Raw genomic sequence first — 26866 nt, forward strand, 5'->3', positions numbered from 1 at the left:
GGTTCCTGACGGGAAGCCCACGAAACGGCCTCCGCTGAAACCTCCCGGTCCGCTGCACTGCTCTGGCTGTGGGGATCGTCCCCCAGGGTAAACTAGTTTCTTGGCACAGTTGATATCATTGTGCCAAGCGTGGGGGTTAATCTGTTGCCAGCGGTTCCCATTGGTGGAGCCAGATGTTGGCACCCACCAGATGCAGGCAGAGGAGCAGATGTGGGCCAGGCGCGGCTCTCCATTGGTGGATCCAATCATTGGCTCTGGGCAGCCTATTAAAGGGAAGCAGGAAGTCAAATCCCCGGCTTCCATCTCCACCTCCGCTCATTCTGCCAGTTAGACTTTGCAACCTTTCAGAACTTTCAGCCACGTTCACACTTAGTCCCCCGCCCATCATTACAATCTATCATCCTGGGATCACCGTTCCCCCCCCCCCCCCCCCCCCGGCCCCCATCTCAGTCCCCAGCAGCTCCGAGCTCTTGAAATTATAATCTGAGGTTCCAGGGCTAAGACAGAGTTCAGCCCAAGGTCCCAGCTCTCTGCAAATGGTGAGAGGTGTTGTTCGAGAGTGAGAGACCCTCCCAGGTGACCGCACAGGCCTGGGCAGAGATCGCAGAGGTAGTGCCAACTTTGGGATCTACCTAAACACATGGGCCAGAACAGAATCAGTGCCCTCCTTTGACCCACTCAGGTATCCATGTGGCTATGTTTCTCTAATCGGTTGGACTTAAACCTGGTGTTGTCAGGCTTTTTACTGTGTTTACCTCAGTCCAACGCTGGCATCTCCACATCACGGCTATGTTTCTCTGCCAGTCTGCAGTTGGGCTAGACAGGACATCGCCCGAGAGGCCATTGTGACTGTCTGAGGGAGCGATTAAGTGCAACCCAGCACATGGACAGGGTGTGGTGGGAGGGTGTCCAAACAAGGAGGTCACTTAGTAAAGTCACACTTCTGCCTTCTCCTGCAGGACAAGCAGACCCCATTGGCTGCAGGAAAGGGTGAAGGTGGACAGAGCAGTGTCCAATCTCGAGCTCCTCTGCACTGCTGAGAAAGAAACTCTCCAGATTGCTGGGGAGTGAGGCTGGAGTGAAGGCGGCAGGGTCTGAAAGAAAGGAAGGAACCCCTACAGTGCAGAAAGAGGCCATTCAGCCCATCGAGTCTGCACCGACCACAATCCCATCCAGGCCCTACCCCCATATCCATACATATTTTACCCACATAATCCTCTAACCTATGCATCTACGGTCAATTTAGCATGGCCAATCAACCTAACCCGCACATATTTGGACTGTGGGGGGAAACCGGAGCACCCGGAGGAAACCCACGCAGACACGAGGAGAATGTGCAAACTCCGCACAGATCGTGACCCGAGCCGGGAATCGAACCCAGGTCCCTGGAGCTGTGAAGCAGCAGTGCTAACCACTGCGTTACCGTGCCGCCCACATAGCACGTAGCACAGAGGTCTCAAAGCCTTGTCCCAACACCCCCATCCCCCCCTCCCCGCCAACACCCCCCCAGTTCAGGAAATGAGGTTTCACACTCAGCAACCCGTCTCCACCGTCTCCTGTGTGTTAAACTTGCACAAAGGCAAAGTGGTCAAAAAAGTAAAATGCGAGAATTAAGGAGAGCACAAAACTATCACGTAAAAATTGTCCAATCTTTGCTATCAGTGCCTTTGGAACTCTCTGCCTCAGGAGGTGGAGGTGGGGGTCATTGAATATTTTTAAGCCAGAGGGTGAATCAAAGGTTACTGGGGGTAGACAGGAACGTGGGAACACATACAGATCGCTCACAATCTCATTGGCTTAGGGGCCTAAATAGACGTAGCTCTGATGCTATTTTATATGTTTCAATGTATTTCAGTACAATTATCCACTTTATTCTTGTGTGCATCATCATCCTTTTTAGTCAGGTGTTTAACTTTACTGCCTCCCCTCAACATTGTGTTACAAAATCCTATCTTATATCAAATATTCACTTCACTGATTGGGTTAAGGCCACAAAATAAGTTTTAAAAAAGACTCAAGCTTTTTTAAATCATTTTACAGGATGTGGGTATCACTGGCAGGGCAGTATTTATTACATAAGAACCTAAGAAATAGGAGCAGGAGTAGGCCATCTAGCCCTTCGAGCCTGCCCCGCCATTCAATAAGATCATGGCTGATCTGTCGTGGCTCAGTTCCACATTCCCGCCCTCTCCCCATAACCCTTAATCCCCTCTCTTATCAAAAACCCATCAACCCGCTTCTTAAAAATATTTAGCGAGGCAGCCTCCACCACTTCAACGGGCAGAGAATTCCAGAGATTCACCACCCTTTGAGTGAAGAAGTTCCTCCTCAACTCTGTTCTAAACCGCCTCCCCTTTATCTTGAGGCTGTGCCCCCTAGTCCTACTGTCTTTTTTGAGCGGGAAGAGTCTCTCCACCTCTATCCTATCCATCCCATTCATCATCTTATACGTCTCAATGAGATCTCCCCTCATTCTTCTAAACTCTAACGAGTACAAGCCTAGTTTATTCAGCCTCTCCTCATAGCTCAACCCCCTCAACTCCGGTATCAGCCTAGTAAACCTCCTCTGCACTCCCTCCAAGGCCAAAATATCTTTGCGCAGGTGTGGTGCCCAAAACTGCACACAGTACTCCAGCTGCGGCCTCACCAATGCCCTATACAGCTGCAGCAAGACCTCCCTACTTTTATATTCAATCCCTCTCGCTATGAAGGCCAGCATCCCATTCACCTTCCTGACCACCTGCTGCACCTGCAAGCTGGGTTTTTGTGACTCATGCACAAGGACCCCGAGGTCCCTCTGCACCGTCGCCTGCTGCAGTTTTTCGCCACGTAAGTAATAATTCTTCCTACCATTATTCCTACCAAAGTGGACCATCTCCAGTTGCTCTTGGGAAGGTGATGGTGAGCTGCCTTCTTGAATCGCTGCAGTCCATGAAGTGTAGGTGTATCCACACTGCTGTTAGGGAGGGAGTTCCAGGATTTTGACCCAGCGACAGTGAAGAAACACTGATATATTTTCAAGTCAGCGTGGTGAGTGACTGAGGGGGGATCTTCCAGCTGGTGGTGTTTCCAGGTATCTGCTGCTCTTGTCTTTCTAGATGGTAGCAGTTGTGAGTTTAGAAAGTTCTGTCTAGGGGACCTTCCAGTTGTGCATCTTGTACATGGTACACACGGCTGCCAACTGTGTGCCAGTAGTGGAGGGAGTGCATGTTTTTGGAAATGGTGCCAATGAAATGGGTTGCTTTATCCTAAGTGGTGTTGAGCTTCTTGAGTGTTGTTGGAGCTGCACCCGTCCAGGCAAGTGGAGAATATTCTATCACTCCCCTGACTTGTACCTTGTAGATGGTGGACAGGCATTGGGAACTCTGGAGGTGAGTTACTCAGGATTCCTAGCCTTTGACCAGCTCTGATAGCCACAATATTTAGAACGTAGAACACTACAGCACAAAACAGGCCCTTCGGCCCACAAGTTGCGCTGATCATATCCCTACCTACCAGGCCCATCTCTAACCCTCAATCCCATTGAATCCCATATACTCATCCAGAAGTATCTTAAAAGACCCCAGCGAGTTCACCTCTACCACCACCAACGGCAGCCAATTCCACTCACCCATTTATGGTGAGTCTAGTTCAGTTTCTGGTCACTGGTGACCCAAAATATTGACAGTAGGGGATTCAGTGATGGTAACACCATTGAATGGCAATAGTTAGATTCTCTTTTGTTGGAGATGATTAGTGCCTGGCACTTATGTAATGTGAATCTTACTTGCCATTTTTTACCCCAAGCCTGATATTTTCCAGGTCTTGCTGTGATTGGACATGGACTGCTTCAGAATTTCAGGAATTGCGAATGGTGCAGAACATTGTGCAGTCATCAGCGAACATCTCCACATCTGACCTTCTAATGAAAGGAAGGTCACGGATGGAAGGTCGAGTGGATGCTGGACATTTACTTGGCTACACTGAGGATTTGCAAAGCTATCAGTTTCCACAGCCCACTAGAACAATCAGATTAAAGGAGCCTGAATTTCCAATTCCTGTACTGTCCCAAAGACATTCAGATGTAATCTAATGTTCGAATGGGTGAGGACCGAACTGTTAAAAATGAATCCTGGCCCAATCACTTAAAACAATGGGCTTGGGATGAGATGTCATGACCATGTTTGATAACTGGCCACATTGTAAAGATAAGAACATAAGCAATAGGAGCAGGAGTAGGCCATCTAGCCCTTCGAGCCTGCCCCGCCATTCAATAAGACCATGGCTGATCTGAAATGGATCAGTCCCACTTTCCCGCCCTCTCCCCATAACCCTTAATTCCCTTGTCTATCAGAAACCTATCTACCCGTGACTTAAATATATTTAGCGAGGCAGCCTCCAACACTTCAACGGGCAGAGAATTCCAGAGACTCACCTCCCTTTGAGTGAAGAAGTTCCTCCTCAACTCCGATCTAAACTGCACCCGCCCCCCCCACTTATTTTGAGTCTGTGCCCTCTGGTTCTGACAGCTCCTGTGACAAAAGGTCAGTACTTTGTGTAAAGAGGCATTGAGTTCCAGGCTCACAGAGCAGCAATGATTGAGAGTTGGAGCGTTTGTCATCAACTCGAATACTTACACTCAAAGGGTGGTGAATCTCTGGAATTCTCTGCCCGTTGAAGTGGTGGAGGCTGCCTCGCTAAATATTTTTAAGACGCGGGTTGATGGGTTCTTGATAAGAGAGGGGATTAAGGGTTATGGGGAGAGGGCGGGAAAGTGGAACTGAGCCGCAACAGATCAGCCATGATCTTATTGAATGGCGGGGCAGGCTCGAAGGGCGAGATGGCCTACTCCTGCTCCTATTTCTTATGTTCTTATGAGGTTAGAAACTCCAGTTCCCAGCAGGCCTCAGGCCTTCTGCTCAGGCACTGACTGGGAAGTGGCTGTATGTCTGCAGTTTGTGCCTTTTACATTCTTCAGCTCAGGAACTGGCCCTGCACAGAAATGAAACAGTGTGAAACTGCAGGTCAGGTAACCTGAACCACAGCACCATTCCAGAGAAAGTGTTCCTAGGAAGCAGGACATGGGGGAGGGGGCCAGGGAGAGATCCCAAAGACAGGGCTCAGAAAGAGGCCCCAGAGTCAAGGAGAAGAGCAATAGGCTCCAAATGAAAGAAAATTGCGAGGAACAGACTTGAAGCAGCATACAGAGGGATCCCATTGACACGCAGAGGGATCCAGGTGTACAGGTCAGCAGTTCCCTGAAAGTGGTACACAATGGCTAAGGTAGTCAAGAAGGCATATGGCGTACTTTACCTTCATCAGTCAGGGCATAGAGTATCAAAACTGGCAAATCACGTTACAGCTGTATAGAACTTTAGTTAGGCAACATTTGGAATAGTGTGTACAGTTCTGGTCACCACACTACCAGAAGGATGTTGAGGCCTTGGAGAGGGGACAGAAAAGATTTACTAGGATGTTGCCTGAAATGGAGGACATTAGCTACGAGGAGAGGTTGGAGAAACTTAGTTCATTTTCACTTGAAAGTTGGAGGCTGAGGGGTGACCTGATAGAAGTCTACAACCTGATGAAAGGCACGGATAGAACGGATAGTGTCAGTTTTCTTCCCAGGGTAGAAATGTCAATTATTAGAGCACATAGGTTTAATTTAAAAGTGGGAAAGTTCAAAGATGTGAGAGGCAAGTTTGTTACATACAGAGTGATAAATTCCTGGAGTGCGCTGCCAGGGGAGGTGGTAGAAGCAGATTCAATCGTAACGTTTAAGAGGCATCTCGGCAGATACATGAATAGGCAGGGAATAGAGAATTACGGACAGTGAAGAGGCAGAAAGCCTTTAGTTTAGAAAGATATCATGTTGGTGGAGGCTTGGTGGGCCGAAGGGCCTGTTCTTGTGTTGTATTGTTCTTTGTTCTTTGAGAGGTGTGAGGATGCAGCTTGAGATTGGTGTCTCCTTACCGCAGGTTTCTGGAGCAGCGGGTATTCTGCTTGGCACAGCCAAGGATCTAAAACTGGTCTTTGAAGGTGAAGATGAGTGTATTCTCAGATCCAGGGAACATAAATCTAGGAAGGTGAGACTGAATCCCTAGAAGTGAATACTGTTGAAGCTGTCCAAGTGGGACTGATCTTTGGAGAGAATTCTAAGGTGATAACTTCAAAGGTGAAGATTGGAAACCTACGTAAGAAAAACAAAGCTTCCATGAGAGTTATTGGCTCAGAACATGACAAACGTCAGGATGGGTTGTTGCAAAATCCATGGAATCTGCTTTGGTCGCATCTGTCATTTACTGTAAAGTGTGATGTGGCTTACCACAGTTTGCTTATTAACTTACCTCTACCTCATCCTTCCCTGAATATTAGAGTATATAATAAATATTGTAAATCGTTTGATCTTTCTGAATGTGTCTGCAAGGAAATGTTCAGCTGAGAGAATAGTGAATATTTGAATCATTGTCTTGTGTTTGTTTAAATTAGTGTGATATAGTTCATTTTCTCAGTCATTCTTTGTATTAAAAGTTCCTGCGGCACCCTATAAAATGGTCATTGTCTCCATTCCAATAATTAATTCACTGAATAGAAGATTCTGAGTGGAGAGGAGAGAAGTGTTTTGTTTTGCTGTTGGCTCCTCCTGTTGGGAGGAAAAGAGAGAGAGAGAGAGAGGACAAGAGACAGAGAGAGGATAAGAGAAAGAGAGAAAGAGGGGACGAGAGAGAGAGAGGACGAGAAAGAGAGGACAAGAGAGAGAGAGGATGAGAGAGAGAGAAAGAGAGGACGAGAGAGAGAGAGGATGAGAGAGAGAGAGAGGACGAGAGGGAGAGAGGATGAGAGAGAGAGAGAGGACGAGAGAGAGAGAGGATGAGAGAGAGAGAGAGGACGAGAGAGAGAGAGGACGAGAGAGAGAGAGCGGATGAGAAAGAGAGAGAAAGAGAGGACGCGAGAGAGAGGATGAGAGAGACAAGGAGAGAGGGAGACAGAGAGAGAACAAGAGAGGGAGTAAAAGAGAGGACAGAAAGAAAGAGACCTGGACACTAAGGGGCAATTTCTTAGCATGGCCAATAAACCGAACCCGCACATCTTTGGACTGTGGGAGGAAACCGGAGCACCCGGAGGAAACCCACGCAGACACGAGGAGAATGTGCAAACTCCACACAGATAGTGACCCGAGCTGGGAATCAAACCCAGGTCCCTGGAGCTGTGAAGCAGCAGTGCTAACCCACTGTGCTACTGTGCTGCCCAGAAAGGGACAGGAGATTTAGAAGGAATTTGAGGAAAAACATTTTCACCCAGAGGGTGGTGGGAATCTGGAATTCGCTGCCTGAAAAGGTGAGAGAGGCAGGAAGCCTCACAACATTTAAGAAACATTTAGATGAGCACTTGACACACCATATCATGCAAGGCAACAGACCCCAAGTGCTGGAAAATGTGATTAGGATGTGATGAACAGATAAGTGTTTGATGGCTGGTGCAGACATGATGGGCTGAAGGGCCTCTTGCTGTGCTGTAAAACTCTGTGAGTGGAGTCTTCCCATCCTTCCTGCCACGGGAATTGTAACGGGCGGGACACGGACCAGGTCAAGATTTTCCCACCTTGAGGTGAGCGTGGCTGGAAAATCCTGCCTGGATTCTCAGGGCGGGAAGTCAATGGCAGAAATTGAAATGGTCACTGAGAAGGTGAGAGCAGACAGGAGAATACTCCCAGCTGGAGTGCTTGCGGTAGAGGTTCTGCAGCTGGTACAGGAAGTGCAGAGACATATTTGAAAAGCAGGAGGACGCGGGGGGTGTGGGGAATGCGGGGGGCAGGAGACATTTAATGTTCATAGACTGATACTGTCCAGAAAATGGCCATTTGGCCCATTGTGTCTGTGCTAGCTGTTTGAAAGAGCTGCCACAAATTCCTGCCACTCCCTCCTGCCAGTGTGTCCGTTCCCAGTGCGTGAACCAAATGCCTTCTAAAAGCTTCGGGTTGTAACAGTGAAGAAACAACACTGACACGGCGCTGCCTTGGGTGTGAAGGCTGTTTTGAAATCGAGGGTTTATTCTTATCAGAAAGCGGTACTAAACTCAATCAGACTCCACTGTAGCTCAAACGAACTGACAGTGAACTCAGTTTATTCTTCTGTCAGTCGAGTATTGTATTTCACTGCAGCGTCAGGCTATTGCACATGGAGTTATCTTTCCTTTCACAGAGTAAAGCCCCTTTTTTTTTCTGATGGTTTTCAGAGGGCGATGGTGTGGGGTCATGTTTCCACTCGCTGCAGAGTTGCTGAATGTATTTAAGTGGAAATGGATTGCACAATGTGTGTGAGAGAGCAATGCTGTGGGGTGGGGGAAGGGGGGGAGGAGGATACTGAGATTAATGAAACAACGCGGCTAATTCCACTCTCTCCACCAAACTGCATATTTTACTTTCCTCCGCATTTTTGTCTCTTTGGCTCGAGCCTGGAGTTTATAAACACAAACTTTCCTGAGACAGCTCCCCAACTCCAGCCTGAGCCCAAACTTGGCAGCAACAGCGAGAAAGATAAAACTGCGCAGTGTTAACCCCTAACTGAGATCTGACTGATTGTCACCCTGCAGAAGCAACAGCTCAAAGCAGCAGGCCTGACAGGAGGCCACTCAGGCAGGGGGAGAGTACACTCCCCACATTGGAACAGCCTCTGTTTGGGGAATGGGTTGAGGGGTTGTGTCTGCCCCACGCTTGTCGGAAAGTTTATTTCACACATCAATGAGTGTGTGAAGAAGAACTTTCTAGTCAGGTTGCAGCCACTTCAGGCTGTTTCATTTGAGGTCTTTGAGAGGGGACTGGATTATAATCTGAAGGTGAAGAATGTGCAGCGTTACAGGGAAAAGGCAGGAGAGTAACTTTGGGAGAATGGCTGCTTCAAAGAGGCAGCACAGTGACAAGAGGCTGAGTGGCCTCCAGCAGCACTGTGACCTTCCCAAGACTCGAGGATCTGGAAAAAGGGGAAGGGGATTTGATGTGGAAGTGCTCTCATTAACTAGTGCCGTAGTCACTGCTTCCATTACTCATTTTCTGTTTAACCGCATCCCCATTTCAACTGAGAAACAATGTGTGTACATGGTCCTGTGTACATGGGGATACTGAGCCCCTGCATTTGTATTGAGTAGCTGGGTATATTAAGCTTCTGCATCTACTCCATGTACCTGGGTATATTGACTCCTGTACATGAACCCTGTGTACCCAAGTACACTGACCCCCTGTATCTGTACCCTGTTTACTCGGGTATATGACCTCTGTGCATGAACCCTGTGTACCCCCTGTATCTATACTCTGTGTACCTGGGTATGTTGACTCCTGTACATGAACCCTGTGTACCCGAGTACACTGACCCCCTGTATCTGTACCCTGTTTACTCGGGTATATGACCTCTGTGCATGAACCCTGTGTACCCCCTGTATCTATACTCTGTGTACCCGGGTATGTTGACTCCTGTACATGAACCCTGTGTACCCGGGTACGCTGACCCCCTGTATCTGTACCCTGTGTACTCGGGTATATGACCTATGTGCATGAACCCTGTGTACCCCCCATATTTGTACCCTGTGTACTCGGGTATATGACCCTTATGCATGAACCCTGTGATCCTGGGTATACATGAATTCTGTGGCCTGATGGCTGAATTGCTGAATATTAAAGAGATGGGATTAGGATCTGCAGTGGAAGCAATGTTAGGGTTGAGGCAGTAACACTTGTTTCTATGGTTCACACAGTTTCGGGCTGCTTATCGCCAGTAAATACTCAAAGCTGAAATGATTGCATCGACTGATCAAAGTTGCAGATTGTTTGGCCGCAGAGTCTGATCTTGAGCAGCTGTATTGTTCAGTGGGACTGGGATCAGGCTCTGCTCCCTTCGCAGTGAGAGTCGAGGGTTCTGGGCTGTCAGCAATGTGGGAATTGTCCAATCCAGCTCTGAGTGCCAGGGTCAATCCCAGTGAGACGAGCTGGAGACGGCTCACCCTCACACAGGACTCTGCTGCCCCATAAAGGGCACAGACTTTGCTGCGTCCTCACAGCCTGACAGCATTAGCCTCAGTGTCTGGTGGCCAGATGTCAGACTCCCTGCTCCTGATAGTCCCAGCCGGCTAGACTCCCAGAGCTGGATCCCACTCCAGGTTTCCTGGAGATGATGGGGAGAGGGGTTGGGGGAAGATTTGGTCAAAATCTTTCACATTCCCATCCTCCCTACCACAGTCCAGCAGCAAATTCCCAGCTCATTTCCACAGGGAAAAGCTGATGGAAGTTTCTGGTCCTAACGCAGAATTTATCTCATTACCTTTTGGACGGGTTTATTAGACGCTGGGTTTATTAGACTCTGATGGACACCAGAGGCCAGCATAAGAACATAAGAAATAGGAGCAGGAGTAGGCCATCTAGCCCTTCGAGCCTGCCCCGCCATTCAATAAGATCATGGCTGATCTGAAGTGGATCATTTCCACTTTCCCACTTTCTCCCCATAACCCTTAATTCCCTTGCCTATCAAAAACCTATCTACCCGTGACTCAAATATATTCAGCGAGGCAGCCTCCACCACTTCAACGGGCAGAGAATTCCAGAGATTCACCACCCTTTGAGCGAAGAAGTTCCTCCTCAACTCCGATCTAAACTGCCCCCCCCCTTATCTTGAGGCTGTGCCCTCTAGTCCTGCTATCCTTTCTGAGTGGGAAGAATCTCTCTACCTCTACCCTATCCATCCCCTTCATTATCTTATACGTCTCTATAAGATCCCCCCCTCATCCTTCTAAACTCCAACGAGTACAGACCCAGTCTATTTAGTCTGTCTTCATAGTCCAACCCCCTCATCTCTGGTATCAGCCTAGCGAACCTCCTCTCTGCACTCCCTCCAAGGCCAATGTATCCTTCCGCAAGTGTGGCGACCAAAACTGCACACAGTACTCCAGCTGCGGCCTCACCAGTACCCTGTACAGTTGCAGCAAGACCTCCCTGCTTTTATATTCTATCCCCCTCGCTATAAAGGTCAGCGTTCCATTCGCCTTCTTGATCACCTGCAGGTTTATCAAATCCCCACTCCCAAATCTAACACTGCCTCCCCACAATGTCCCCTCCTCCATTACCCTCCCACCTCCTCCTCCATTACCCTCCCTTCCCCTCTCCAAAATTACCCTTCCCTCCCTACAATTATCCTCCCCATTCCTCCAGCATCATTATCCTTCTTGTGAGAGGAGATTTTCAAAGTTAAAAGGGAAAGAACAAGGCAGCAGTGTGGGTTAACGACATGGATAATGATAGCCAGACTGTGACGGGAAAGCACAGGTTGTATAAACATCAGAGTGTACCAGGAAAATAAGGTCAGAGACAGGAAAACCAGTAAAAAGACAGAATTAATGGCCCTGTGTCCAAAAGCACACAACATTTGTAAGAAGATAAATGAATTGTTAATACAAATAGGTATAAATGAATATATGTTAGGATTATAGAGACATGGGGTGTGATTCTCCCATCGCGACCTGTGATGTTTCTGGTGGGTTGTGGTGGGAGATGCGCATCGCTGGCCTTGTACCGGGATTTGCACGTTCACCGGGAATGCAGGAGACTAGATCACGCTGGAAACTGGCGGGGAGGCAGCTCAGTCATTTAAAACTTTTTAAAATACGTTTTAAATATATTTTAACTGTGATTATCGGGAACTTACCAGTCCCCATTGTATCTCCCATCCTGCCAGGAGTACTGGGTTTAGGCGAGCTCCCCACGTTTGGGGAACTAGCAGGAGACCCCGCCGGAGTGAAGGGGGGTAATCGGGCCCACCCCAGGGGTCGGGCGGCGAGGGGTGCCCCTGGGCATGGGCACCCTGGCTGTGCCAGCCTGTGAGCCCTGGCACTGACCAAGGGGGAAAATGCCCATGCCCAGAGGTCACCTTGACACTGCCCATCAGGCATAGGGCAGTGCCAAGGGGGTGGGGCCTATTGTGGGCAGCGCCTGGGGGTAATTGGTGGGGCAGGTCCCCCTGCATGGCGATCGGTCTGGGATGGAGGGAGGGCAGTGATTGGGACAGGCTGGGGGAGGGGTGGTGTGGAGGGATCACCACTGATGGGGGTGGGGGTGAAATCGCCACTGATGGGGTGTGGGGGGATCATCACTGATGGGGTGTGGGGGGATCATCACTGATGGGGTGTGGGGGGAATCGCCACCGAAGGGGGGGAGAAATCACCACTGATGGGGTGTGGGGGGACCGCCACTGAAGGGGGGGGGGGGGAAATCGCCACTGATGGGGGGGAGGGGGTCAGAGCTGGCCCGGGAATTGTTGTGGGGGCCATGAACAGGCCATGGGGTGGGCTGGAAGGGCAGCGCTCTGGGGGGTCCCAGGCTGGCCAGCAAACGGGAAGACTGATAGACCGGGTACACTGCGCATGTGCAGAGCTCCAGAACTCTCAAACTCTGGTGTAAATAGGCCCTGGCCCCCTGGGTTTTTAATGATATTCATGACTGGGACCTCTGCAGTGCACAGAGTGCGGAGATTCGAGTATGAAATTGAACTGACAAAACAGTTGTGATCTCAAACAGTTTTCCCACCAATTCAGCACTTTTGGGAGAATCGCCCCGTGGTTACAGTGACTAAGGCTCGGACCTGAGTATTTTACATTTAAGAAGGTCAAAGAGATAAAAAAAGGGGTGGGGTATCTTCATTAAGAAATGATGAGATCAGTACATTACTGAGAAATGGTCTCGGTTCGGAGGATCAGGCTGTAGAATCACTTGGGTTGAAGTAAGAAACAGCAAAGGAATGAAGTCACTGGAGACGATAATCTTCAGGCCTCCAACACCATATAAATCAAGAGATAATGGGGGCTTGTAAGATAGGAACAGCAATAAGCGTAGGAGATTTTAATCTTCATATAGATTGATGAATCAAATTGGCAAAGCGGCTTTGAGGATGAGTTCACAGAATGTATTCAGCACATTTTTCACCAAACATTACATTCTGGCATTTCCCCTGCGTTCAATCCTGGAACATCTGGACAACAAAATGCCTGTGTCAGACTACTATTCATTGAGTACAACCTTCAACGCCATTATTTTTAAAAAATTCATCTCCAAACTACATGGCCTGGGCCTGGGCACCTCCCTCTGCGACTGGATCTTAGACTTCCTAACCCACAGACCAGAATCAGTAACACCTCCTCCATGATCACCCTCAACACTGATGCCCCACAAGGCTGTGTCCTCAGCCTCCTACTATACCCCTCACACACCTATGACCGTGCGGCCAAATTCCCCTCCAATTCAATTTTCATTTTGCTGATGACACCCTTGTAGTGGGTCAGATCTCGAACAATGATAAGACAGAGTACAGAAATGAGGTAGAGAACTGGCGTGACAACAATAATCTCTCCATCAATGTCAACAAAACGAAGGGGATAGTCATCGACTTTAGGAAGCATAAAGGAGAACATGCCCCTTTCTACATCAATGGGGGCAAAGTGGAAATGGTTGAGAGCTTCAAGTTTCTAGGTGTCCAGATCACCAACAACCTGTCCTGATCCTTCTGCGCTGACGCTGTAATTAAAAAAGCCCACTAATGCCTCTACTTTCGAAGGAAGCTGAGGAAATTCAGCATGTCCATTACAACTCTCACCAACTTTTACAGATGCACCATAGAAAGCATTCTTTCTGGTTGTATCACAGCTTGGTATGGCTCCTGCTCTGCCCAAGATTGCAAGAAACTACAAAGAATAATAAATATAACCCAATCTGTCACTCAAACCAGCGCCCCATCCATTGATTCTGTCTACACTACCTGCTGCCTCGGAAAAGCAGCCAACACAATCAAGGACTCCACGCACCCTGGGCATTCTCTCTTCTATCTTCTTCTGTTGGGAAAATGGTACAGAAGTCTGAGGATATGTACCAACTGACTCAAGAAAGCTTCTTCCCTGCTGTCATCAGACTTTTGAATGGACCTACCTCACATTAAGCTAATCATTCTCTACACCCTAGCTGTGACTGTAACACTACAGTCTGCACTTTCTCCTTTCCTTGTCTATGTACAGTATGCTTTGTCTGTATAGTGCGCAAGAAACAATATTTTCACTGTATAATGTGACAATAATAAATCAAATCAAACCAATTCAAAAATTTTAAAAAGGGGAATGAAGAAAGTGAATGCAGGAAGGTTGTAACCTTTCCCTTTATTCTTAGTGTACAATAACCAACAATAAATCTGTGTTCCTGCTCATTTTCCCATTAAAGAAGAGGTGGAAAGAGGTGGAGCAGGAAGAAACATTCAGTACCCGCAATGTTAATATTTGCTGCAGTGTTCATTAATCACACATAAACAATAATTAAAGTACATAGCATGTAGATCACAAAATTAAATTAAATGTATCCTTGCCCAAGTGGAACAATTAGCTTTATTTTACAGCATTGAGGCCTATTTAGGGAGGCCTGTGAACCAGGCCGGTGACACATGGCAGAGACTCTAAAAGGAAGAGACTGAGAAAGCAGGCAGGCAGATTCCTAACTGCAGGGCAGTGGGATTATAGTTTGTTTTATACGTGGGTCTGATCAATCATTGTATCAGGAAAGGATACAGCTTTGTATGATATTTAGCACTCGTATCCAAAGTAAAGGATAACCCACTACCTTCTCCTCCCAGCTGCTGTCCAACAGGAAAACCCTATCCAATCTGGAGCGGTTTAAATGCCACCCTCCTTCAAGAGGAGGTAAATGGGGAGGTTTCCAGCTACTGCCCAATCTCTCTGCACTGGTTAGCAAGTGTCTGGCGGGCCATTATGCCACAAGCCAGGCCCATCATTGAAACAAGTGTTGCTAAAGGACAAGGGGGGCTTCTGGGGCAGTCGGAACACCTGTGACCAGATGCCACCACGATCAATGTATTAATTCAGGTCATGCCAATCCCAGGCTGCCGTGGTCTTCGATCGACTTTACGTGGCATGTTAGGAAGCTTTTCAGTCTGTCCTCCAACTTACCTCGCAGGATAACAATCCACTTTCACAACTCATCGAGAAGACTGGAGTGATGAATAAATAGTAGCAGGGATTAGTTAGGCTGAATGGCCTGTTTTGGTGCCTCACATCCTGTGTAATCTTATGAAATTCATGTTTAGTGACTGAGCGTCCACTCAGGGAGAGATACACAACTCTGAATAACAGGTTCCCTGAGGCTTTTGTCCTGGGACATTTATTCATCAATCTTTACATCAGAAATCGGCCTGAATTGCAGTGTCAGAGGTTTGTATATTGCTGACATTGTGTTGGTCACGGTAAATAACGATCTGTCTGATATGGAGGAGAACTTGACCTATCGGAGAGCTGGGCTTTGCCCACAATAGGTCATCTCTTCAAAATTACAACTCAGCACCTTTCAGGGAAGCTGAGAATGAAGTATTCTGGGAATAAAGTACTTCTGAAGAGGCCGATTGAAGTAATAGTGAGATCAAAGGGAAGTAACACATTTAAGGAAATGTGGAACCCGTGTGTAAGAGGGAGGAGGCAGGGTGGGGGGGGGGGTGCGCGGTGGGAGGAAGCTGCTTAAATATCCCAGAAGACTGTGTAAACAAGGTCAGACCTGGAGACCACTTGTTGCCACCCTCATAGAACTCCCCAAGAGACAACATGGCAGTGTGTGGGAAAAATTATAAGAATTCTATAGAGTTTAAATTCCATAAGGAGTTACAGAATAAGGGAAACTTAGCTGAGGGTAGTTTAAATAAAAATCTTTTAGAACTGTTTTAAACTATTGTTACTGCGTGAAGCTATTCTTGTGTTTAGTTGTGAGTTTTTTTTATCTCTACTTTTCAAAATAAATGTTTACTTTACTATAAAATGATCACAAGTAGTCCTGGGCATCATTTTCTAATTTCCGATCCTATCCTCATAATATACAAATTGCCAGAAACGTTTTGGCAGCTGTTTCAAGTTTCCATTCGGGTATTGGGCAGCTCAGCATTAACATAATCTAATTTAATTTGTAATATTTGAGCGCTCTGTGGAAGTAGCAAACGGTGCTGCTTGTGGCAGGGTACACAGATGCTACAAACTCCTTCTGTACAACACTCCTCCTACTCACAATGCCAGTGCGAGGGTAAGATGATTGGCAAGGGGAGGGGGGAGGGGGGGTGTGGGAGTGTCAGGTGAGCTGCCAGGCCCTAATGATGCTGCCAGTTGGGAAGATGAAGTGGAGGAATCCAGCAAGGGACAAGCTGATGTGGGATTGAGACTGAACCTTAAAGGTAAAGTTGGAATAAGGCCAGGATTCACAGAGAGGATTTGAATTAAATTGGATTCAGTGTTATGAATTCCTTTAGATGTTATTCATTACACTGGAGCTGAAGGTTGTTCACTGTCACTGGCTCTTGCCTAAACCTGGATAGTAGGAGGAAGTGAGATCTTTAATACAGATTACTCACCCTTACACTCTCACTCTTAGCAGAATTTGCATCTTATGCAAAAGAGCTTCCATATTTCTCCCATTCTCTTTTGACAGGGGAATGAGTAACAAACAACACACTCATTATCACATTCTCAGAATGACTGCACAAGTTAGAAAGATTACACTCAGCAAAAGCTCAGTGATACAATCTCTTATCACACTGTCTCAGAGAAATAGAGAGAGATAAACTGTCGGGAGAGGGGCTGATAGGGTTCCATGTCTAACGTGAGGTCCTGACTGACTCCATCATCCCAGTGTGACATCTGACTGGGTATTTGTCTCCAATACAGAACCAACACAGACTATAGACTGTAGTATAGAACTGTGGGGGAGGACCACGCCAGAGTGAGGGACTGCCCAGAGTGAGGGGCCGCCCAGAGCGAGGGACCGCCCAGAGTGAGGGACTGCCCAGAGCGAGGGACTGCCCAGAGCGAGGGACCGCCCAGAGTGAGGGACTGCTCAGAGTGAGGGGCTGCTCAGAGTGAGGGGCCGCTCAGAGTGAGGGACTGCCCAGAGTGAGGGACTGCTCAGAGTGAGGGACTGCTCAGAGTGAGGGGCTGCTCAGAGTGAGGGACCGCCCAGAGTGAGGGACCGCTCAGAGTGAGGGACCGCCCAGAGTGAGGGACTGCCCAGAGTGAGGGGCTGCCCAGAGTGAGGGGCTGCTCAGAGTGAGGGACTGCTCAGAGTGAGGGAGTGTGCAGCAGTGTGCAGCATGAGGGAGAGTGAGGGAGGGTGAGTGAATGGGAAGCAGTGTGAGAGGGTTTGGGGCAATGCTCCGTTTCACTATTTGAAGTTGAATTCAATCCCATTTTCCATTTAAAATGGTGACTTCACAGTCAAGGAATATTAGTGAAAGTTTGACTTGGTGTGGCGGGTAGGGGTGTCACAGGTATGGGGGTTGTGGCGGATATGGGGGGTGTGGCAGGTGTGGGGGGTACGGGGGTGTGGCGGGTGTGGGAGTGTGGGGGGGTATGGGGGTGTGGCGGGTGTGGGAGTGTGGGGGGGTATGGGGGTGTGGCGGGTGTGGGAGTGTGGGGGGGTATGGGGGTGTGGCAGGTGTGGGAGTGTGGGGGGGTATGGGGGTGTGGGGGGTACAGGGGTGCGGCGGGTATGGCGGTGCGAGGGGAGTGGTGGTTGTGACATGCCAGCTGAAGTGGGTGTTGTTATCGGCCTGCTGTTCAGCCCCACAATCGGAGCAGAGCTGCTTAACGTAATAAGTTCACTTTGGAGCCCACGTACTTGCAGCCATGGACAGAGTACTGACGTTGCCCCACTGAGTAATAATTCAGCTGTGCGGACAGCTGATCCAGCTGGCTGGAGTCTGGGTAGAAACCTTCTCTCATCATCTCCTCCAGGAAGCAGTCCTGAATGTGGCTTCTCTCCAGTAATGTGAAGGGTACAATGTCTGCGTGCTTCCACACTGGGTGGGAATGGGCCAGCGCAGACTGCACAATGAAAAGCAGCTCTTGTGATTTGGCTACCTGCCTGACCATCCCACTGGAGGCGTTCTGAAGAACAAACTTTGTTATCTCCTGCTGCCCAGAGTTGCTGATTAAGACGTACACGGCGTTGAGGAACTCATTGGGCTGGTCGGCCTGGAAGTAGTTTTGTAGAAAATCCAACAGCGGCGGCTGCATGAACTCCATTTCATCGAAGATCAGCAGGGGGATCTTCTCCTCCTCCTCTGCCCGACTCACCGTGGTGCTGATTCCTCCCGCCAGCTCCTGCAGGCAGCTGGTCAGATTATCCTGTTCTGGACAGTGATGCAGCACAAAGTACTGGAAAACCAAGTGCTCGCTCAGCACCGCGCGGAAGTGTTTGGCCAACAGTCTGCCCACCAGGCTCTTACCAACTCCCACCGGGCCGTTGAGGGACAGGACCAGCGGCTTGTTGTGAATGTGGGTGGCCAGATAATCCCTCAGTAAATCCAGCAGAGTGTCGATGGCTACTGTCTGCCCAAACACCTCCCTCTTGAGGGTCTTCTCCAGTCCTGCCAAGTCATATTTGAGCACATTATCATCCAGGTTCTCAATGGCGTTGTAAATCTGAAAGAAAACGATGATACTCAGCAGGAAAAGGCAGTTCTTGGCCTTGCTTTTCTTCTCCTCGGGCAGGTATTTCTTGGTGTCGCTGGGGTAGAGCACTCTCCGCCGTTTACTGGAGCGATGTCTCTTTATGGCTTTCACAGGGACTTTCTCAAAGGTGAAATACTCGGCTCCCTTGCTCCGGTGTTTCAGGGTTCGCTCCGTGGAGTCCTGCCGCTTGGTGCTTAGATAACGGCCCGTTCCCCGGCTGCTGGCCCCCTCAAGGGCCGCCGACTCACTCAGCTCAGTTCCCACGTGCCTCCTTTTCATCAGCAGGTACTTGTGACGAATGCGGTAGGCAGCCCTCAGCGGAGACGTAACCGTGGAGATCTGCTGCCTGGCAACAGGCAGGGCTTTGTGTGCTGGTTCCATCGTGCGTCTTGTGACCTCCATCACTGACTGAGCCTCCCAACCCAGGGCGGGCTGGATCTACAACAACAACAACAGCCTGTATTGATATAACACCTTCAATATAATGAGGCTCTTCACAAAGGCAACACTGAGCCACACAAGCAGGTATTAGGGTAATGACTGGTCAAGCAGGAATGTTCAATGAGCATCTTAAACAAAGTGAGGGTGGAGAGAACTAAGAGTTTGAAAGTTTCAAGTTTAACTGCCACATTCTGGTGCCTGTTCAGGTACGCTGAGGGAGAATTTAGCATGGCCGATGCACCTAACCCGCAGTCACCTAATCTTTGCACTGTGAGAGAGAGGAAACTGGAGCAGCCGGAGGAAACCCATGCAGACACAGGGAGAATGTGCAAACTCCGCACAGACAGTGAGCCAAGGTGGGAATCAAACCTGGGTCCCTACCACTGTGAGGCAGCAGTGCTAACCACTGACCCACCATGCCACATGAACAGACCTTGCAGCACACCAAGGCTGGAGGGGGAATTTACAGCCTAGTAGATCAAGCCATTGCAGATGGGAGAAAAACCCAGTAAACTCGGGGGATTAAGAATCCTGGTCCACACTGTATTTTTTTTCATTCTGGGACGCCACCAATGATGCAGAGATGAAAATGAGGAATGTATAAGAAGAAAGAATTGGAGGGAAGGAGGTAACACATTCATAAATCTGTTCAATCAACAAACACTCACATCAGTAACATCAAAATCCATGAGCCTTCTGACCATGTGCCCCAACAAAAGGCCATGTTACGCCTGGTCTGTGCTCCCAATCTGTCCTGTCACTTAGCCTCTACCTTAGTGCCTCTATTAAGGAAAGATGGCACGGTGGCACAGTGGTTAGCACTGCTGCTTCACAGCACCAGAGACACAGGCTCGATTCCCAGTTTGAGTGACCGAATGTGTGGAGTTTGCACATACTCCCCGTGTCTGCGTGGGTTTTCTCCCACAGTCTGAAAGACGGGCTGGTTAGACACTTTGGCCATACTAAATTCTCCCTCAGTGTTACTGAACAGGCACCAGAATGTGGCAACTAGGGGATTTTCACAGTAACTTCATTGCAGTGTTAATGTAAGCCTACTTGTGACGAATAAATAAACTTTAAAAGGTTCTGGAAAATCCTTCCCTGCCAAAGGTAAGCTGGCAGGAACAGGGCCAGCAATGCTGGGAAACTGCTGTTGACACAATATCCGGAAGTCCTGTTCATAAAAGTTTCAGCTCAGCAGCAAGATCTACCTGTTCCCCCTCAACCCCCTGCACGTGCGCACACACACACACACACACACACACACGCACACACACACACACACATGCATTCACACATGTACACACAAACAGTGCGGCAAGAGGGGACAATCCAACAAGTCAAAGTCTAAAGGGGATTGTTTCAGAGGTTGGAGTTGTCACTGGGTCAGAGTCTTTGCAGACAGCAGGGGAGCCTGGGAGCACAGTGTGAAACGCAGACGGTTAGATTTGCTGAGGCAGAGGTACAGTTCAGGCAGCTCAGGGTGTGAGCGAGAACACCATTTCAGTTGACTTCCTGAGGCCTCCGGAAACTTAAGTAGATTCACAAGATCTCTGGACCATACCCTGTAAAATGGTACAGCAACCGGAGGAGGCCATTTGGTCCATTAAGCCATTGCTGGCTCTCACTGCTCTCTCTTTCTCAGTGATTGTTTCAATTGCTTTTGGGTCGTCCTGACTGAATTGCCCTGTCGGACGGCACTTCCCAATCACAGCAACCACCTGCATAGATACCAACTGCCCTATCTCTTTGGCTGTTCTGTAAATGACTTTAAATGCAGGTTCCTTGATTACCGACCCTTCTCCCAGTGGAAACAATTTCAGTCTATCTATCGAAATCACTTTGAACAGCTCGATTAAATCTTTCACATGTCTGCTTCAAATCAAACAACGGTCTGTTAATTCTCCAAATAAAGGAAGTCCCACACCCTTAAAATATTCTGTTCAGCTTTTATAAAATTCACTCACAGGTTGAGAGTGTCAGTGGCTAAGCCCAGCATTTATTGCCCATCCCTAATTACCCCTGAGAAGGTGGTGGTGAGCTGCCCTCTGGAACTGCTGCAGTCCATGTGGCGTAGGTACACCCTCAGAGCTGCTAGGGACAGAGTTCCAGGATTTTGACCCAGCGACAGTAAAGGAACAGCGATATATTTCCAAGTCAGGATAGTGAGTGACTTGGAGGGAAACCTCGAGGTGGTGATGTTCCCAGGTGTCTGCTGCTCTTGTCCACCTAGATGGTAGTGGTCATGAGTTTGGAAGGAACTGCCCAATGAGCCTTGGTGAGTTGCCACAGTGCATTTTTTAAAAATTCTGACATGGGGCGTGGGTGTTGCTGATGGGTCAGCATTTATTGTCCAATTGTCACTGCCCTTGAACTGAGTGTCTCGCTCAGCCATTCCAGAAAGCATTTTAAGAGTCAACCATGTTGCTGTGGCTCTGGAGACACATGTAGGCCAGGCTGGGTAAGGGCAGCAGATTTCCTTCCCTAAAGGACATTAGTGAACGAGGTGGATTTTCATGACAATTGACAATGGTTTCAGGATTATCAGTAGACTTTCAATTCCAGATTTTTATATTTCAAGTTTCACCAACTGCCACTCTGGGATTCGAACATTTGGCTGGCTCTGTGGGTTATTAGAGACAATATCACTGCTTGTAGATGGTGCACGTTCTCCTATTGTGTATCAGCGGTGGAGGGAGTGAATGAGCTGCTTTATTCTCCTGGGTTGAGTTTAAGTGTTGTCGATTTTGTACTCATCCAATCGAGTGAAGGCAATCAAATAATCCACGAGGGATTATGAAGTGACCTCCTCTGATTGTTTTACCCCAAACTTGTGACCGCCATCCTCCACCTGCTCCACGATGCCAAGCCGAGATCCTGACCGATGGACCCACTACAGACACAATTCACATATGGACTGGGGTCAAGCAAAACTGAGTCATCGCACCAGTGCTCTTCTCAATCTTCCTTGTTGCAGTGCTCCATCTCACCTTCAGCGAGCTGCTGGCTGGAGTGGAGTTAAACTACAGAACAAACAGGAATCTGTTTAACTTCCGTCACCTGCAGCCAGATCCATCCTCTATAATTAAATTCATTATGTGTGGCTTAGATTGATTGGCCATGCTAATTGCCCCTTAGTGTCTGGGGAACTAGCAGGGTAAACGTGTGGGGTTATGGGGATAGGGCCTGGGTACGATTGTTGTCGCTGAGGCTTGATGGGCCGAATGGCCTCCTGCTGCACTGTAGGGATTCTATGATTGATACAGCATGCAGACAATACTCGCATCTGCACACACATGGAAGCTAAGGCCCAAGTCATCATCAATAGCTTCACCAAAGGCCTTACACTAAACATCTGTAAGACAAAGGTCTTCTCACATCCTGCCCCCACCATGAAGCACTGTGTTTCCCCAACCCCCCATCCCTAGGTTATCAAAATTCATGACAAGGCCTTGGACAACGTAGACCACTTGCCTTATCTCGGGGCCTATCGTCAACACAGGCAGACATCGACACTGCCTTCAGTTTCCCAGCGCAGCCTTCATTTCCCTGAGGAAGAGAGTGTTTGAAGACCAGGGCCTCAGCACTGAGCTTATGGTCTATACAGCAGCAGTGATACCAGCCTCCTATACGGATCAGAGACATGGACTATGTAGAACACGCACCTCAAAACCCTGGAGAAGTATTACCAGTGCTGCCTCTGCAGGATAGGCACACCAACATCAATGCTGTCCCTCTGATATCCCTAGCACTGAAGCACGAAAAGCAAAGACTGAGATGTGATTGGATGCTGAAAGAGTATGACAGGATCGATGTGGGATTGTCAGATTGCCCAAAACGATGGATGCTCATAAGACTCACCAGGAAATTCAGGCAGAATATCTTTGCCCAGTGAGTGGTTAAAATGTGGAACATTTCTGTAAGGACTAAAAGGATCAAAGGATAGAGGGGAAGGGGGCATCAGGATATTGAGTTCACTGGTCAGCTGTGATCAAAGTGAATGATGCAGCAGGCTCGAAGGGCCTAATCCTGCTTCTAGTTTCTGTGTTTCTACTCCCACAGAGGCCATTACAATAAATAGATTTAAGAAGATGACAGATGAGAATGCGAGACTGCAGCAGAGGGATATGCTGATAGAGTGATGAAGTAGAGATGTGGGCATCTCTGACTAGGACAGCATTTATTACCATCTGTAATTGCCCCTTGAGAAGGTGATGAGCTGGTTTCTTGAGTCGGCTGCAGTCCCTGAGCTGTAGGTACACCCACAAAACACTGTGAGAGATGTAGTTCAGGGATTTTGATCCAGTGACTGTGAAGGAATGGTGATATATTTCCAAGTCAGGATGGTGAGTGACTTTGTAAATGTTTCAGGTGGAGACCATGCAGTCTGTGCTGCGGTGGGAGGCAGTGTATCACTGTGGGCCATGCAGCTGGAAAGGCCAGAAGTAATGGCTCCCCGTCTGGGCTCTAGCTCTCCAGCTGTGTCCAGATGTGAAGGGTGGGACTGCCACATTATGTGATAGTGTAGGGGCCTTGGATAGGGTGGAAACTGGCACAGAGGCAGCAAGATTGGGCCTGTTCAAACACGGGGACCAATGGTTTACCCTGACACATTGCAGCAACTGGGAGCCCACAGGACACTGGAATGTTTGAAGGGAAAATGAGATCCTTGGTGAGAAACAGAGATCCCTTACCAGCGTTCTGTCCAAACGTCAAATCTGCAATGTCTGTGTGCTCGCCACTCAATTCACCGCTCTGCTTCTGAAAGCTTCTACAGACTGATCTGATCGTTCTCCCAGCTTCCCATTGCTGGAGCCATCAGTGGCCTGACTGAGTCTGCAACATAAAGTGAGAGTAGATGTCGGTCACAGCTGTGCCTCAGGGCTTTGTATAAAGACTTGGTTTCAAAACATTGTTGTGATTTATTGTCTTCCAGACTCCTGTATCTAAAGGTTGTGTTAATAGCAGACATAAAGACATCCTGTGGTAGATAATGGACACAGCAGCTTAAACGAGACTATTCGATACGAAACCAGCTACCCTGAGAGAACTGCAATTAATTCCAAACATACAATCATTCCCTACTGCTTCCTGCCCACCAGGCAGCCTCAGTTCAGACAACCTGTCCCTCCACCGAATTCCCCCCTGCCCCCCATCCCCTCGCTGGTAACCACAGACAGCCATATGGGTAAACCACAGAATCACAGAGCCATAGAATCCCTACAGTGCAGAAAGAGGCCATTCAGCCCATTGAGTCTGCACTGACTCTCTGAAAGAGGATCTAATCCGTACCCTCTTCCATGCCCTATCCCCATAACCCCAGACATTTATCATGGCCAATCCACCTAACCCACGCATCTTTGGAGTGTGGGAGGAAACTTAAGCAGACACAGGGAGAATGTGTATATTCCCATATTCACCCGAGGCCAGAATCGCAGACAGCTCCCTGGCACTACGAGGCAGCAGTGCTGAGCACTGTACCGTTCCCATATCTGTGCTCGCTGACCTACACTGGCTCCCCATCAAGCAACTCCTCAAGTAGTTTAAAATTCTCCTCCTTGCTTCCAAATTCCCCCACAGCCCTATCTCTTTAATCGCCTCCAAACCTACAACATCTCCCCAAGATTGCTGCATTCCTCCAATTCTACCTCGTGTGCATTCCTGCTCCCTTCACTCCAGCGCTGGCACATGTGTCTTTATCCATCCAGGTCCGCTGCTCTGCGATTCCCTCTGTTAGCCTGAGGCACTCTCACATCCTTCAGGCTGCTTCACCGCTCAGTTTGATCATGGCTGACCTCAATCTTAAATACATCTACCCACCTTGGTTAGTAATTCTTAATGCACGCCGTACCCTGACCAAACAGAAACTTCTAGCTCTCTACATTGTCCAACTGTCCTCCTGTGATACCGTGTCAGATTCTGTTTGCTCACCCTCTTGTGAAGCGTGCTGCATTTCAGTTAAAAACGCTATGTAAATGCAAGTTGTTGCAGTTGAGGCTCCTGTAATAATCCACATGGGAAGATTTACTGAGTATTAAACATTCCAGTGACAAATACAAAGGATCGGAACTCTCCCAAGGTTAGATCCCTATAAACTGTTTGCCACAGCAGATTAACACAGCTCCATACCGATCAGGAAAAAACTAACGATTTTTCACGTTCCAGTGTTTCCTGGTTGTAAATTAATCTCTACCTTGCTGCTGATAATCATTCATTTAGAATGAATAGTGTCCCTGGAGGCAACATTAATAAAACAGGAGCACTGTCAGATATGAGCCATGACTAATATGGTATAAAGTGCACCAGGACATGCACAGGCAAGAAGCAAGGACAGAAAACACACGTGCGCACATCCACACACACATGCACAGAGACACTGACACACGCGTGCAGTGAGGTAGAAAGTACAGTAAGGATAGAACACATTGCTCACCATTGACAGATCAAATACCATTAATAAGTTCCACTCTGTTCAGCTTTCGAAGTTGTGTCATAGCTGAAACAATGAATGCAGGAAATCATAAGGACTTTGATGTGTTAGAATTGTACAACTCCCAGTGAGATGAGAGCCTGGGGTGTTATAAGAGGCGGAGCTTCCTAGGTTGCAGTAATTACTGGGAAACAACTGTGCTCAGGCAAGTCCATTAACCCTTTCAGAGCTCACTGCTACATTTCCAGTCTGCAACCTTAAAAAGAAGTGGCTGACAGGGAAGGAATGCTCATCTGTTACTGACACACTCCAAGCCACATGGGATTTGCATTAAATTGGCAGAGTAGAACTTTGGGATAATTAATTCCAGATGTTTCCTGGTGGTGCCTCTGGAGAATGCTCTGTTCCCAGAAGGGCTGACCGGAGCCCAGGCACTTGCTGACAGCTGTTCATTGGTCCCTGAGCGGGAGACGCCCAGCACACCCCACGGCACTGCCTACCTGTCAGTACGGAGTATCAGCCTCACAGTCAGGAGATGGGATCACAGCCCTCAGCTAGCACATTGACGGAAGCTTCTAGAACAAAAGAAAAGTGCATCCAGCAGCACACAATCTGCAAGCTGAACACTGCCAACACAAACAGAAGTGCAGAGTCACCAAGATCTAACCACAGGTTCAGAAATAAAACCACTTCCTTTCTAAAGTCCTCTCCCCCTACAATGTAGATACTGGAACACACTGAGCTCAGTGATTGGACAATGGGTAGTGCTCAGCCTCTCATTATCTGGTAGTGCCCAGACATTCATGGTGTAATAGGCATTGCCCAGATACTCCTGCATTGGCATTACACTCCTGCACACTCAAATAAAAACCCACATTGTAGAATCATGCAGCCACATCACACAGCTTTGTTAAGTTGAAGTGTTGACCATCTCTAATTGCCCTTGAGGGGATTAAGAGCCAACCTCATTGCTGCAGTGAGTGACATGCAGGCCAGGCGGTATAACGATGGCAATTTCCTTCCCAAGAGGATATTTGGTGAACCAGATGGATTATACAAACATACAAATCAGGAGCAAAAGTAGGCCATTCGGCCCCTTGTAAGATGTAGCAAATCCATCGTTTGGATCAACTCCATAGGATTCACGGACATTATGTTAAACCTGATACAACATGGCCAATTTCTTTTTACCATTCTTCTTTTTACCATTTATATAGATGATCTGGAGGAGGGAACCGAGTGTAGGGTGTCGAAATTTGCGGATGACACCAAGATTGGGGGAACGGCAAATTGTGCGGAGGGTGTGGAGAGTCTGCAGAAGGATCTAGATAGGCTGGGCGAATGGGCCAGGAAATGGCAAATGGAATTTAATGTTGGCAAGTGTGAGGTGGTCCACTTTGGTAGGAAGAATGGTAGGAAGGACTATTACTTACGGGGTGAAAAACTGCAGCAGGCGACGGTGCAGAGGGACCTCGGGGTCCTTGTGCATGAGTCGCA

General features: G+C 48.4%; 1 protein-coding gene across 4 annotated transcripts in view; it reads right to left on the minus strand.

The window, feature by feature from the left end:
* Positions 1-17541: 17541 nt before the first annotated feature.
* The window catches only part of LOC145358221 (torsin-4A-B-like), a 45152-nt gene continuing 35827 nt past the window's right edge, over positions 17542-26866 (minus strand). The window contains exons 1-3 of one of the 4 annotated variants that reach the window (XM_080212053.1): positions 25870-25987; positions 23634-23775; positions 17542-18936 (exon numbers count right to left, since the gene is read on the minus strand). In XM_080212053.1, coding sequence (XP_080068179.1) covers positions 17629-18900 — 1272 coding nt within the window. In that variant the 5' untranslated portion in view covers positions 18901-18936; positions 23634-23775; positions 25870-25987 and the 3' untranslated portion in view covers positions 17542-17628. Of the gene's footprint in view, positions 18937-23633; positions 23776-24870; positions 25095-25372; positions 25496-25869; positions 25988-26866 lie in introns of those variants that run through there. The other 3 variants (XM_080212051.1, XM_080212052.1, XM_080212054.1) reach the window with 3 other exon arrangements.

Source organism: Carcharhinus amblyrhynchos, chromosome 25 (assembly GCF_965287045.1).
Source record: "Carcharhinus amblyrhynchos chromosome 25, sCarAmb.v2.hapA, whole genome shotgun sequence".
Taxonomy (NCBI): Eukaryota; Metazoa; Chordata; class Chondrichthyes; order Carcharhiniformes; family Carcharhinidae; genus Carcharhinus; species Carcharhinus amblyrhynchos.